The sequence below is a fragment of the Aythya fuligula genome, chromosome 1, assembly GCF_009819795.1.
Source record: "Aythya fuligula isolate bAytFul2 chromosome 1, bAytFul2.pri, whole genome shotgun sequence".
In the NCBI taxonomy this organism is placed as follows: domain Eukaryota; kingdom Metazoa; phylum Chordata; class Aves; order Anseriformes; family Anatidae; genus Aythya; species Aythya fuligula.
Window position 1 is genome coordinate 16323562 of NC_045559.1, and position 14184 is coordinate 16337745.

At 44.5% G+C, this 14184-nt stretch overlaps 1 protein-coding gene across 1 annotated transcript in view; it reads right to left on the reverse strand.

Moving 5' to 3' along the window:
* Nucleotides 1-14184, reverse strand: part of CELSR1 (cadherin EGF LAG seven-pass G-type receptor 1) — a 159355-nt gene that overhangs the window by 70738 nt on the left and 74433 nt on the right. Inside the window, exon 3 of the mRNA XM_032201043.1 lies at nt 1865-2087. Within this exon, the coding sequence (XP_032056934.1) occupies nt 1865-2087 (223 nt within the window). The remainder of the gene's footprint in view (nt 1-1864; nt 2088-14184) is intronic.

The following is a 14184-nucleotide window of genomic DNA, read 5'->3' on the forward strand; positions in this document are numbered from 1 at the left end:
CACCATGTGGCTGCGGGGACAATCCAAGGGTAGTGCAGGTAATTTATGCTGGCAGCCAGCCTAGACCGCTCCTTTGTTTGCACTTACTGTGGGTCTGACAAGTCCAACGGAGCCTTTTGCTTCTCAGCTTTTCCCGGTGCTTAGATCTAAACCAAACTTCTCAGGCGAAATTCGTCCCTGCCTTGGCTTGCAAGAAAACCGTGTCTGCACATCCTGATTTAACCAAAATTTCAAGAGTCCATAACATTTCTGGCCAGAAATTGCCCGTCCCCTGCCAGGTGTAAAACACCAAACAGCTGCTGGTTGAAGGATGGGACAGGTGCCTGATTTTGCCTGTCCTGAGCACTTTCTCTAGACGGACACACAAACATGTCTGTTGTTCTACCGACCAACAAACCCCTGACCTTGCCCTCCGGGGTGAGGGCTAACACGTTTTGTGCTATTTGCTCAAAGTCAGCCCTGAGGGACAACCAAAGGTCAATCCTGACCAGATAAGCCATGGGAAAGCTGCAAGCCTGCACCCTCTCCAGAGGAAACACCAGTGTCCATCCGGAGCTCTGACTCCACGGAGGATAAGCCCTATGCATGGCCTGAGCAAAGAAGTCTTCTCCAGAACATTTTTTTTTTAAACCTTGGGAAGTCTGAAGGGGGGAAGGAGAGCCCTGTTGCACACAGTGTGGCTGCCACCATCACTCCCCTCACCCCAGAGCTCCTCGATTGTCCCTATGGGAAAAGTGACAGATATTCCCAGAAAAATCTGTCCAAAGAGGATCTGTCAGGGCAGACAGGACAGGTATGAGGCTGCTCACACCTGGGAGCCAAGATGGGACCAGAAGCAGCAGGAGCTGGTCATGAAGGCCAGATGGAGTGAGGTGAGGAGTTGGGACAGTCAGGGTTGTCCCAGGCATGAGGCTGGGAACCAGAAGAGAGCAAGGACCTGAGGAGCACCAGGCTGCGCTCAGCCATGGCCTGACCAGACCTCGTCCTCTCACAGGCTGGTAAACAGGGGAGGGGAAGAATGCTCCCAAATAGGCAGCATGGATTCTCTGGGTCTGCAGCTGACCTGAGGGTCATGAGACCCAAAAAGCCTCCTAGAAAAATGCCTGACATGCTCTAGAGGAGGCAAACCCAGCACCCGCCCTCATACCTCTCAGAACAAGGGCTGCTGAGATGTGGCCAGAGGTTGTGGCCCGGCAACACCCCATGGCCTGGGAAGGCTCCGGGGTCCCCCCTCCCCACATTGCACAACCCACTGAGAGCACTGAAGCAGAGGAAGGTCAGGAGGACACAGGCAGCCCAGCTCCCTCCCTGAGAACCAGCACAGTCCCAAAACCAAGCAGGCAGGGACTGGACCCTCAGTAGGACACACTGCTCTGGTGGTGTCTCCTGAGCTGTGGTATCAGCTGCTGTCCAGATACCGTCACTGCTGCTGGTCCCCCCCAAACCTGTGAGGGTTGAGAGGAGCCCTCTCAGCTGTGTGCAGCACCTGGCAGCTCTTCACCAAGAAAGGACTATGCATACCCAAAATCTCCAAAGAAGAGGAGGTGAATAAACTGATTATTTTCAGTAAGGAAGTTTTTAGTAAAGGTCTGTAGTAAAAGAGGCTGTTAGCATCTCAACAGCATCCTCAGCAGGGCGGAATGATTTCAAGTAAGACAATTTTGCCCCACTTGAAGGAATCAATGCCAGAAATCCCTCATGGTGACCTCTACACACAGATAATTTGTTGAATGTAATGAAATTTAATGAATATGCCCCAAGCTGGAGCAGAGAAGCCACCAGACCCAGACATGTGCCACGACCCTTCCATATGGGGACAAACAGGGAGGCCAGGGACTTACAAACAGGGAGACCAGGGACTTACATGAGGGAGACGGTGAAGTGGAAGCGCTGCCGCAGCCCCTTGAAGGTGATGAAGGACTGCGGAGGGAAGCTCCTGGTGGTCATCTCGCAGTAGGGCCGCTCGTATTCTCCCGGGGGGCACTCGCACTTGAACCCCCCGATCAGCAGGTTGACGCAGGTTCCTCCGTTCTTACACACCCCTGGGGCGCAGCGGCCGGAACGGGAATTCACCTCGCAGTACTCCCCTGGAAGGGCAGAAGGAGACATCAGGGAAGGCAATATCCCACCCAAGCAGCAAGATGCAGGAGACGTCGGGACCCCAGTGCTTGTGGGACCCCCAACGCTAGAACTTCAGCTGCTTTCCAACATCTGTACCCAGCCCCATCTGCAACCGAGGCACAAATCCGCAGTTGCAAGGGACAAAGGATGCTGCATTGTCTTTCAAGTCTGAATTCTCGGGGTGGTTGAGAATATAATCCTCTTCCAAATATTTGGCAGTGTTGGCCCTAGTTTTCAGATTCCTTGGCCGCTTTCACAGCTGGTGATAAATATAAAGCTGGTGATAGATAGATCTGTATGGGAGAAGGTAGCACTACCATTTAAAAACTTGCACACTCCCTCTCAGCCGAAATATGCGTAAATTGTTCCAGCATTTCACTGCGGGTAGGAAATTGTGTAAACAGATAAGTGTTTGCACTTCAGCTCGGCTGGAATTCGGCTTTGCTGCCCATGTCAGAGGCAGGGCGCGGCAGAGCCTGTGACAACGCTTGCAAAGCATTTATAGAAAGAATGAGCAGGGTGCCGATGACATATGTATTGCTTCCATATTTCCAGCACATCCTGCAGGTGACAGTGATTTTCTGAACAGTTCAGCGATGGGCACATTAATCTATGCAGAATTTAAGGATTATGTGTACCACTTGCTGTAGCTGTTCCCCCCCCCCCCCCCCCAATGTTTCATCTTGTTTCTATTCAGAAGTCTGTATTAAGATGAACACATCTTAATGAACACATCTTAATACTGAAAAATCTTACTTTGTATGTACACTATAATCTTTCTGGCATTTTCCCTAAATCTGAATGTGGATTGTAGTTTAAAAAAAAAATCAATTTGCAATACATGGTTCGTAATGTACAGAGGACATTTAAAAAATCTGCTGTGGTTGGGACAAAAGCAGTTGCTCAATTAATCATTGTACAGAAATGTGGCCCTCTGTGTGAGTTAATTAGTTAACATTTATGCTTTGGCATGTGTCTTCCTAAGGTAACTGTGTGATGCTCTATTGCGTGTTCAGGTCCTGCCTGTAAAGCTGTTCACAGAAATTGGAGATGACTTGTAGAGATGAATTTTACTAGGTAAGTACAGTCTGACAACTAAACGCTACAGAGCACCAGTACCCAAGCCAGCCAGCTGAAGGAACACATTCCCATCAGTTTGATGTTTGCATGATGACTCGCTACAAGATTATACAATTACATTAATTCAAACACGGTTAAAATCGTGCAAACACATTCCTGGAGGAAAGCAAAAGCAGCAGGAACTGTGGGCAGCGACTCACAAACGAAGGCAAATTAAAACAGCAAGTTGTGCTGCAGCAGCTGCTCCCCCAGGTTCCCACGCCAGCCCCAGCCGTGGTGGAGCCGGGTGGGAGCTGCTCTGGGAGCATCGCCCTGATCTAGACCTGGGGCTGCACCTTTTTTCGGTGCCAGGCTGTCAGCTGCAGTGGTTTGCAGCCATTTTGCATGGTTTGGTAGCACCCTGGGGACAAGGCGAGGGAACAGCACTGCTGCATTTCTCTTCGCACATCAGCATCACGTGCCTTTCATGCCAGTTCAACGTGCACTGGTGAAATGCTTGAGCAAACTCAACAGTGCTCTGATCATTTATTGAGGGAAATGTATGCCATCCAGGTAGGTTCAGGTCCGGTGGCCTGCAGAGGACCGACCTCTGCTCCCTGTCCTGCTCCCATGACCAACAGAGTCACCAGACACTGTCTAAGACGAGCATGTTTGCAGGCATCTCCTTGCAGACAGGATACAGGGCTTTCCAGTATGATTTAGAAGGACATCATACGAGGCACAAGGGACCTAAACAAATATCGCTATAATAATAATTCTCACAGTTAACAAATTAAAAAATAAATCTTTCCCACCATCCTAGAGGGTGTGCAAACCCTAACTTCTGAAGCAATAAACCATGTAGCCGAGGGTTCAACTTCAAGCCTGTGCTTAGAGCTTTTCTGATTCACGACTGATGTTCTCATATTCTCTTTTTAACATTAAGATGAAATGCTGTGAAAAACACTTGATAAATATCTCCCCGTTTCCATTTATTAACTGTGAGTATCAGGTTAGGCAAGATTATGTGAAGACACCTTCCTTAAAAGTTTAATGAGGAACTCAGCAAGATTAAAATGCTCTGCAATGTGTTTCTTCTGAAAGAATGTTTATATCATCCGAGACAGAAAATGCCCTCAGTGTATTGAATATGCCAAAAATGCTCACACAGGGATCACATGCACAATGAGGACATTACAGAAAGTGCTTTTTGATGATGCGTGGCATTAGCAAAGTCAATCTGCCCTTAAACCAAGAATTGCACAAATCTTTGATACCAAAACTCTCCAAAAATTGGAAAAACAGAATTTCTGCATAAAGGCAAAATACAGGTTTATCCCTTTAAAAAAAGTACTAGGATATTTTATGAACTAACTCTCCAGCTTGAAGTGGAATCTAATCTTCCAGGCTTTCTGAAAACAGAATGATATATTTGGCAACAGCAAATAATGGGCAGACCTGAACACACAGGGAGAAAAAAAAACAAAACCCAAGCAAAAAGGAGAAATTCCTCTCACTGAAGCATGCTCTGGAAATGCCATGGCAATACAGAGGGGCAATATAAAAGCCTAAGCTGGAAGTCACTGCAGGTCCTGTATTAACTCTATGATATAACAAGAACCAATAGGCCATTTGTCTGGGTACCTACACAGACACAAAACTATTTAAGAGAAAAGAAAGCTCATAGAAAAGATCTATTTAATTATGTTTATTATTGCTTTTCATTATGATGCTTAAAGAAGCAGTTTAAAAAAAAATAGTAGTTCAACTTTAAATATGATCCTTTGCCCTATATTCATTCAGCTGTAGCATCGTTGATGTCCCAGTTCCTAAAATTATTCTGAATTCTCATTAGTCTGTAATGTAAATGAGAACTGAATTTGAGGAGCATTCTTTGATGCTGAATTTTCATATTTTGTGTATATTTACTGAAATATACTGAAACAGCATTTTTGCAATCTCTACAGTAGCTCCAAGGCTCCCCATGCTTTAAGGTGCAAGTCTACCAGGAAACTTGACAAATCCTTTTTTCTATTTTTCCAGACGTACAGAACAGTGCCTGGGCTTATTTGGAAACACGGCCATGGTGGCTTTATTACGTAGCCACCTGAGCAAGCACTTATTTGAAGCACTGCTTTGATCAGGAGCACCCAATCCATTTTGGCAACACAACACCCCCTTCGCGCAGCTCTGCAGCTTGTCACTCCCAAGGGCGGCCACCTCACCCCAGCCACATCTCCATCCCAAAGCACTGTCCTACGGGAGTGCTGAGGCCTGCAAAACATGCAAAAATTGAAGTGAATCCTGCGTGTACTTGAAGGAAGAGCTGGTTGCTGGCTGACGTGCAGAAGCCGAAGTTGGAAGCCCCTAAGGGAAGAACTCATGAAGGAGCCAGAACGGAAGGGATCTCCATCAGGCACAGCACCCGCATTCAGGATGAAGAATGAGGAGCCTGTGCGCCCGCTCCAGCTGAAGGTCAGAGGGCTGAGCCTGCAGAGGAGCCGGCATGGTTGGAGGCGATGTCTCGCAGTCCAGTGGGAAAAAATAGTACAGAGTGGAAGGCGAGCTGCTGCAGGGGGCTGCAGGGGCTCAGGTGAGAAGAGCACAGCCCAGAAGGCCACCACAGGCAGCCTGGGGATGGTTTGTGAAGCTGGAGATGTCGGCGTGGCTCACCCTGCCGCCCAGGCTGCCCTCCGCACCTCACCATGTTTCCTTTGTTAATATAATTTCATTTTTTTCCACGTTGGCCAACTTTGTAGAAATCACCTAAAAACTACTTATACATCACAACTCGGTGAAATCCACACAGGAAACATCAAGCTTAGTCCCTCCAGCTGCTAAATCCAGAGCATGTGCTGTCAGATAACACGGGCCGTGTCTGCCGGTTATCTGCTGGGCAGATTCTTGGGCTGTGAAAAGCTGCTGGACCAGGCCCGCATGTGGTTTACTGTTACAGGATAGTGGCTGATCTTATATTCTCTCCATTAATATTGATGACTCTTAAAGATACACATCCTGTGGCTTTTACATGGCCCTTTATGTCGCGTTTCCCAGTTTTAAAGCCCTTGAGATTACGATAGCTGTGCTTTTGACACTGATTCCTCCTCTAAATCGTACTGCCTTTCATATGCCTCTTCTTCAGTTTTTGGATTAACTTTACAAAGATGTTAATCATAACATTTCTCACAGGAATTATATGTAAGTGAGGGCACCATGGTATCAGGCATAATACAACAAGAACAGGCAAAGAAAAGATTGGCTAGAAAATGGCTTCATTTGGTTCCCCTCTGACACATCGTCCAAATAAAGTAATGGAATAGTTTGATGAATGAGCAATAAATGATGATAAACAAGTGGAAAGAAATAAAAGTAAGCTACTTCAAATATGAAATCATAATCTTATAAATGCAAATACGTTGTGAGCTGAACATTATGCACACCAACAGCACACTTGCATGCATCGGAGTCATCTTTCCAGAAACCCGCCTGTGGTTTTGTTGGTGAGTTGCTTGATGACCTTACAATGACAGACAGTGCATAATGTTGCGAAACTTGCTGGAAACAATGTGATGGCATTGGAATAAAGACAGAGTTATTCTACTCTTCAGTTTACTGCAATATCCCTGTTTAAGACTAAACCTCAAAACTTTGTACAATTCTCTGATGGTCTTCAGGTGGTACACTACGTTAAATATATATATTTACATGCAGACCTGCACTGATGTTCTTGTTTCTTTTTCTTTTGCAGGTTCCCCAGACACATATTAATTTTTCACTCAGTGTCTGTAATTGTTTGACTTGAATTGTTTCTTCTCTCCTTTCCTCCCTCCTGCCATTTGCTCTAGATACATACTAATCTCTTTCTCCACACTTGTAGTTGCTTAATCTGAATGGGAAGCACTTTGAGAAGCTGACTTAAGCAGCCAGCCTAAAATGACATACTTTAAAGTGGAAAGGAGAAACCACAAGAAATAGGGCAACTGAATTCTTCAAGAAATCCCCGTTGACCCATTGCCCTAATAAAGAAACAACCATAGTTAAAAGATTATTTGGTATCTTGCACATTAGGGGAAAATCAGTCCTCCTCTTCCTCTCCTCAAATATCTGATATCTGATTTTAAAATTTCCTTTGCAGTGGATGCACTGGATGGCAGAGATGCAAGATGACTCTTGGAGGAGAGATAGATGTGGTGGAGTGGCTGAAGCCAGGTCCATGGCCTCCCCTGTCACCTGTGAAAGCAAGACATGGCTTCCTCCCAATATTCCTCCTTTTTGTCCCACACTGCAGGACTCCCATTTATAGACCCATTGTCTTTACAAAATAATGCAGAATCAGCATGGAAATCTGTACTGGGATGAGATAAACAGGGTGGGATTCAACGCCCCCACTCTGGGGACAGTTTCACTGCTGTTTAGGCTGAGCAGAGTTACCACAGTCCTCTTTCCTCAATACAATGTACTTTCCTGCCCCTCCTTTGTACTCATGTAATCCTGAAGCAGGCTGATTTGCAGAGCTAATATGGCAAAACCCCACTGAGACTGACTTTTCTAATGTAGGGTTAATGATCTTCTGATTAGGCCCCTCCTAGGATCGATGGGATGAATAGCACAGCAGGCACAAAAGAAGGAGGCAGGAACATGCACCCAGTAATAAGAACGAAGGAATGGCCTTAGAAAGGTTTAACTGTTATGGAAATACTGCTTTAAGTTATTTTATACAGCTCACGACTGGGTGTAGTGGCTTACAGTTGACTTGGGTGAACTGGATCAACACCTACAGCAGACACCCACCTCCCTTCACAGACTGTGCAAGCACATACTGCAGGAAAATTGACTCCTGACACACCTCCAATGTAGGCACAAGTCAAGTAATGAAAATAAATAGGGGAAATATGCCCATAAAGAGAAATTAATGGCTTTGGTGACTCTGTGGGGTGTGAGTCTATTCCCAGAATCAAACGGGAGAAATCAGCCTTACTGTCCAGCACTGTCCATTTGCAAATGAAACATTAAACAAACAAACAAACAAACCCAGAAAAATGCTCTGTTGGTTTTATGGGAGAAGTCAGAGGGCAGTTACCCAAAGTTACCAAGCCATTCTGAATGAAGAAGTAGGATCAAAGAGAAATTGGAAGCCACCTGTGCATTGGTGACCGTGATTCATTAGGGGATGACTACATTCATGAACCACTTTACACAAACAACATAGAAGCGCTACTTGAAGAGCAGAGGCAAATTTGGGCTCCCTTAAAAATCAGTGGCCAAAGCCCTGCTGCCACTTCAATGCCAGAAGCGCTCATTAGACTTAATACTGACATTGGTGTTTGTTGCTTTGGGAGGTTCCTCCATTAGCCAGCTACTAAATGTTCAAATTAGAAAACACGCTTTGGTGTTTCCTTTCACATGTTAATGTAGGTTTTTGGATTTAGAATCGACCTAGGAAAATTAAAATCAGTCCCAACCTCCGTACAGGGATAAACATCAGCTTAATGTCCAGGGGTCTCCCTCCTCCCCCTTACTTTCTGCTCCCTTTGCTGCTTTCTGAACTATAGAGGCAGATCATGAGAAACATTGTAAAGTACAATAATACACGCATAAACCTACACAACCATACACCACATACAGATGTGTGCCTGTGTGTGCACACAAACACACTGTTTGGGACTAAATCCCACTGACTCACGACAGCTGGCCTTTGTAATTTAAGATGCTACCTGTTCCAGGCTTAAGAAGGTATATTTGCAAGAGAGTAACCTGAATTTAAAGCACTAAAATAACAATAAAAACACTCCTCTCACAACCTATATATAGCTTGCCAAGTAGCTCTCTGAGGTGATAGACAGAAAACGATCCTATAATGCTACTCAGAAAATTGCTGTTTTATCTCTGGATATGGTTTAATTTCTCTTGTGGGCACAAGCCCTAAGCTCTGAGCTGGTGGGAAGAGATGGCACAGAGCTAGCAGGGCTCTTCCAACTGTGTAGCACTGCTCTCCTCCATCACCACCCTGCTCCCCTCTCTGGGCCTTTTTCCATGAAGCTCCCCCCCCAGCATTCCTAACAAGTCACAAATCAGATTCCTAAATATCATAGGACTGGGTTAAAGGTCGTGTGATCTTTGATCATGAGATGCTCAAAAATAATGAACACGGGATGTTTTTTCATTTACTTTTATCTGCCCCTGAATCTATGGATGGCATCTGCTGGCTCCAAGGCATGTGAGAGCTCTTGGTGGTCAATTCCAGCCTGAAACACACATCAGAAAATGGCTGCTCCAAGGGTTCTCACAATTCCCACTCCCATCCCAAGGGGAAACTGCTACTCATCCTCTTCCCCATCCCTTCCCACTTCTTCTTCCCACAGGGGTCCTTGAAGTTGGCCACTGCACCCTGGCTGCCCCACGACCCTGAGATCTCCTGGGAGGAGGCCCACAACAGGAAACTCCCGTGGTCAAATGGGCAAGGGAAAAGCCAGAGCCCCATCCCACCTGCTGATCCTTGGGAAGGACCCTTCCCCTACAGTGCTAAAGAAGCACCACACCGTATTTTACAAAAACAAGAGCAGGGGAAGCTTAGGTCCCTTTCTCTCAAACTTTTTCAGACCATGCACTGCACATGGTGACGTGGCGCTGAGCTTCTAGTCATTCCAAAACCAGGCCCGTGCCCATGTGCAAAGCACCAACCTCAACAAAGATGTGCCTCTTTTCCTTACCTCTTCCTCTCCCTGATGATAAAACAAGGCAAAATAGAAGACACCCTGCAGGGGTGGATGCATGGATGGATGGATGAATGGATGGATGGATGGATGGATGGATGGATGGATGGATGGATGGATGGATGGATGGATGGATGATTTGGGATTTGGGGGCTTTGCATTTCAATGAAAAGGAATAATTGAAAAAAAAAAGGAACAACGCTAAGGAGGATTAGTGATATTTGGGGCACATCTGTTGGAGAAATTAATTAATCTGTTGATTTCAGGAACAATGAGCATGTTCTCAAGATGCTATGTGCTCTATTTGTATGGTCACTGCACCTTGTACCTCCCATGTAACTTCCATCCGTGTTGACAGGAACAGAGTACAGGCAAAAGTCATAACTGAGTCTTGGGACTTCACAACTCAGGCATTAGCATCAGTACTCCTTGAAAAGCCCCTCTGGGTTGTGGAGAACTCTTCAGGCCACGTCTATCACCCAGGACTATGTACAACACAAAATTACAGAAGAGGAAAAGGAAGCACACAGAAATTTCCAGTTCTTGTTGAGTTCTGTGGCAGATATATGTTATACAACTTATCGTAATGCAAATTGCACTGATTTGGGGTAAGATATGGTGATGAAGCACTGACTTTCAAAGGCCTAGGCTTTATCTCTGGATATATTTAGTAAGGAAAAAATTTGACTGTAGATGTTCAAGATAAAACCCTAATTAGCTTATGTCATTGTGTCTGCAATTTGCATCATCTCTTACCCGGAATAAACCTCGTGGAACAGACCTTCCTAAAAATCCTGCTTTCCTGCCATTCTGTTAAAACCAATGGGAAACCCGGAGGTGTAAGAACAAGACACTCCTCCACACAGCACAGGTAACTCATTTGCAGAGGAATATTCCTCCCTCCATTTATTTTTAAGAGAAACATTCTTCTCTACCTTTACTACATATACTCCCGATGTCATTTGTTTCTCTCTACTCTCTGTGCCACGTGGTTTATCTCTAACTGAGGAAGGGCACGTAGAGGGGTCCCAAGGGGTCCAAAGGCTGGAGCAGCCCCTGCAGCTCACAGGACGCGCTCCCTTAGGGACAGGTTTTGCAGCCTGGTCCTTATTTGCATCCATGTGCACCTGCATGCTCTGCAGCATGGGAACCAGCTGCCATACCTGGTTCTCACATCCTTCCACGGGCAGCCGGCGTAAGAAGGAAAAAGGTCACTCGTGACCTCAGCATGCAACTGCTCCAATGACAGAAAAGATTATTTCAGTAAAGTAGCAATTTTTATTGGGCACTGAATGCCACCATAGGCACCGAATGCCACCATGGGCACTGTAACTGCCCCAGGATGGTGTTTCACAGGCCACTTCAGACCCACACAGTGCTTTTCAGAATATATTAAACTATTTACCTGACTGGGGAATGAAAGCACATGGTGGCTGTGCTGTGTGTGTGCAGTAATGACTTTTATCAGCAGGAACTCAGAGTCGGAAAACTAGACATGCTTTCAGGCACAGCCCAACTTCCTGCCCGCTTTCAGCCTGTTTTTTTCCCTAAACTGCTTTCCATGGAGGAGGACACCAAAGGGCTGCAACTCCCAATTCCCAAATTGCAGGAAAACAGCTCTACAAACCTACAATAAAGGGATATTAGTGAGATTTCGCATTTTGTGTTTTCCACAAGCCTGAAATTTTTACAGAAAAATCTCCCTCTTGCATCTTCTGTGTAATCCAACACTCTGGTAAAAATGATGGCATCGGGGAAACAAGCAGACCTCAGACAAACTCATGCCCCTTAACGTCCTAGGTGGTCACAAAGCTTTGGTGGAATGAAGCATAATGGCCAATTAGTGAGAATACTCGAGGAGAAGCCATCAAATATTAATAAAGCAGCTGAAAAACATGCTTAAAGTAAATCTATTATTGTAATTACATCTTGGGAGGCTGGCATTTCAGAGCTTTGTATTTTCATTTTACAGGAGAAGTGTTAGGTTAACAGAAAGTTATGCTGGGAAGCACAATACAGCTTTCATTACTGCAGACCATGAGTTCAGAGGTTTTCCTTCATGGGGTATTTAGAACCAGCAAAAGCAAGCTGATGCTCATCAAATTCCCATTGTTATGCATTTAAGGGAAATTTTGGAGAAAAAAAAAAAAAAAAAAAAAGCTCCTTTACTTCCCAAATACAAAAGATTAGGGTTAAAAAATAATCTCATAATCTTATGTTTTAATAATCCAAAAAATATCTCTGACATGGGTCAGTAAAAACAAACTGAAAACAAAGCAGCTTAATCAGGGAAGCTGACGTTTTCTTACTGACTCTTGTCAAAAACATCGTGAAGTTACACATCCTGTGCTGAAAACCTTGAAATTGGTGTCTTTTTTAAAACAGTAGCTTTTAAAAAATTTTAAACAGACTAATTGATAACAAATGCAGCCAGCTTCCAGAGTGTAATCCTTCCTAAAACTGTTAATAGATTGAAATTCAGCCTTTTGTACAATAGTTTCACTTTGAAATCACTTTAAATGATTACCTAGTCTTGATAGAGTTAATATAGTTTACTGCGTCACCTAGATTGTGTTTAATTATTAATAAAAGACACTACTCGTCATAATAATGTTTCTTAAAATGAGCACATCGGTGTGCTGACCTCTTACAGGCCGGTTGCCCTAGCTACTCAAAGTATGTTTTTTAATTATTATATTGAAAATGTCTCTTACACGGTTAGCTAAAGAGAATTTGAGAGCCCAAAGTAATGTATCTTTACCTCGATTTTTAGAATCAAAGAGAAAATTCAGGCTGATGACTGCCCTGAAAGCTGGGCTGACCAGGGCAGGGTACAGTACCGGGTCCCCAGCGGGAGCAGGGGCTGCGGTGCAGGCAGTGAACCGTGATGCTCTAAACAAAAGAGCATTTGCACCAACAATGAGGCTGCGGTTCCCACCACGCTCTGCACCGCTGTATTGCGGAGTCGTAATTATCTTGATGTTCAAGGCCAAGTGCCTCAGCCTGGTGCCCAACTGTCGAAACTTTCAGTCATCGTAGCACAAAGGAGCGGCACACAAGGAGCCGCACTTTTTTTCCCCTCCCTAACAGGACATCACCCTGAGACCCTCCTCTCTGCACCCAACCATCCTTCCTGCTGGCCCTGCGATCGCTTTCCTGTTGTTGAGCTACTGATGAAAAGAGAAACGACTAACCCCGGAATTACAAATGTTTTTCACAATTCAGTCTTTTGTTCAGTTCTGTTTCCCAGTTATGTACTCACAGCCAGGAGAAAAGGAGGCCCATTACCTTGTTCCTTGGAAGTTACATTTCTTTTTATGTGTATATTGTTTCGGAAGATCTAAAATATTTAATTCCAACCTTCCTGGAACTCGATTTTTTAGCCTTCATCTCTGCTCTGAGAATTGTGAGGGGGTTTCCAGAACATGAAGTATGCTGGAAAAAACACTAGCTCGTGATGATTTTATCTTCCCCACAGCTAACAGAAAGGCAAGTGCTTTTTTTGTTGTCGGTGGGTTTTGCTTTTTCCCCCTTTTTTTCCTCTTCTCTTCTTTTTTTTTTTTCCTATTTGGATTATTTTCAGTGAGCAACAACCCATCGAGACACCTAGCAGTGGTAATAAAACACTTACAGAGTAGTCTAATGCATGGGCTACTCTGACACTTAGCAAGTACATGTTTTGATGTATTAGAATGAATTTGTGTGGCTTGCATACATTTTAAAATTTCATCCAGCGAGCCTGTCTTGACACACACACAGAAAAAATAAAACGATGAGAAAAAACCCCGAGTCATATGTTACACATGGCTCGACTTGGCTAAATTAATGAAAGCACAATCATAAACGATGGTCACGGAGAAATTTGCAGCAGTTTAATAAAATGCTATTTAAAATATTTTAATTAAAATTCACTTAGCGTGTGTAGTTTCTCTCAGATCAATGTTCTTCAATGGAAATACACATTCACAATGAAGGTAGTGTATGTGGGAACTTAGCTGCGTCACTAAGGAGGGTTTTTACATGTACCTGTAAAATTATAATATCAAATAGCTCCACTTTGTGTAATTACTTTCCACCTTCCCCCTTTTTTTTAGTTACACCAGTGAAGATAAGCAAATGCATTGCAACAAAGGTTTTCAAAAAGCCTGGGAGAATTGTGACTCCCATTTAGGTGTGGTAGCAGAAATCCCATTAATATAGAATCAGGAGTAAAAGTCAAAAGCAAGTACGAGCCCCCCAAAATGATGAAAATTCATGGAGCAAGACATTCAAAAAGACAAATACATACAAC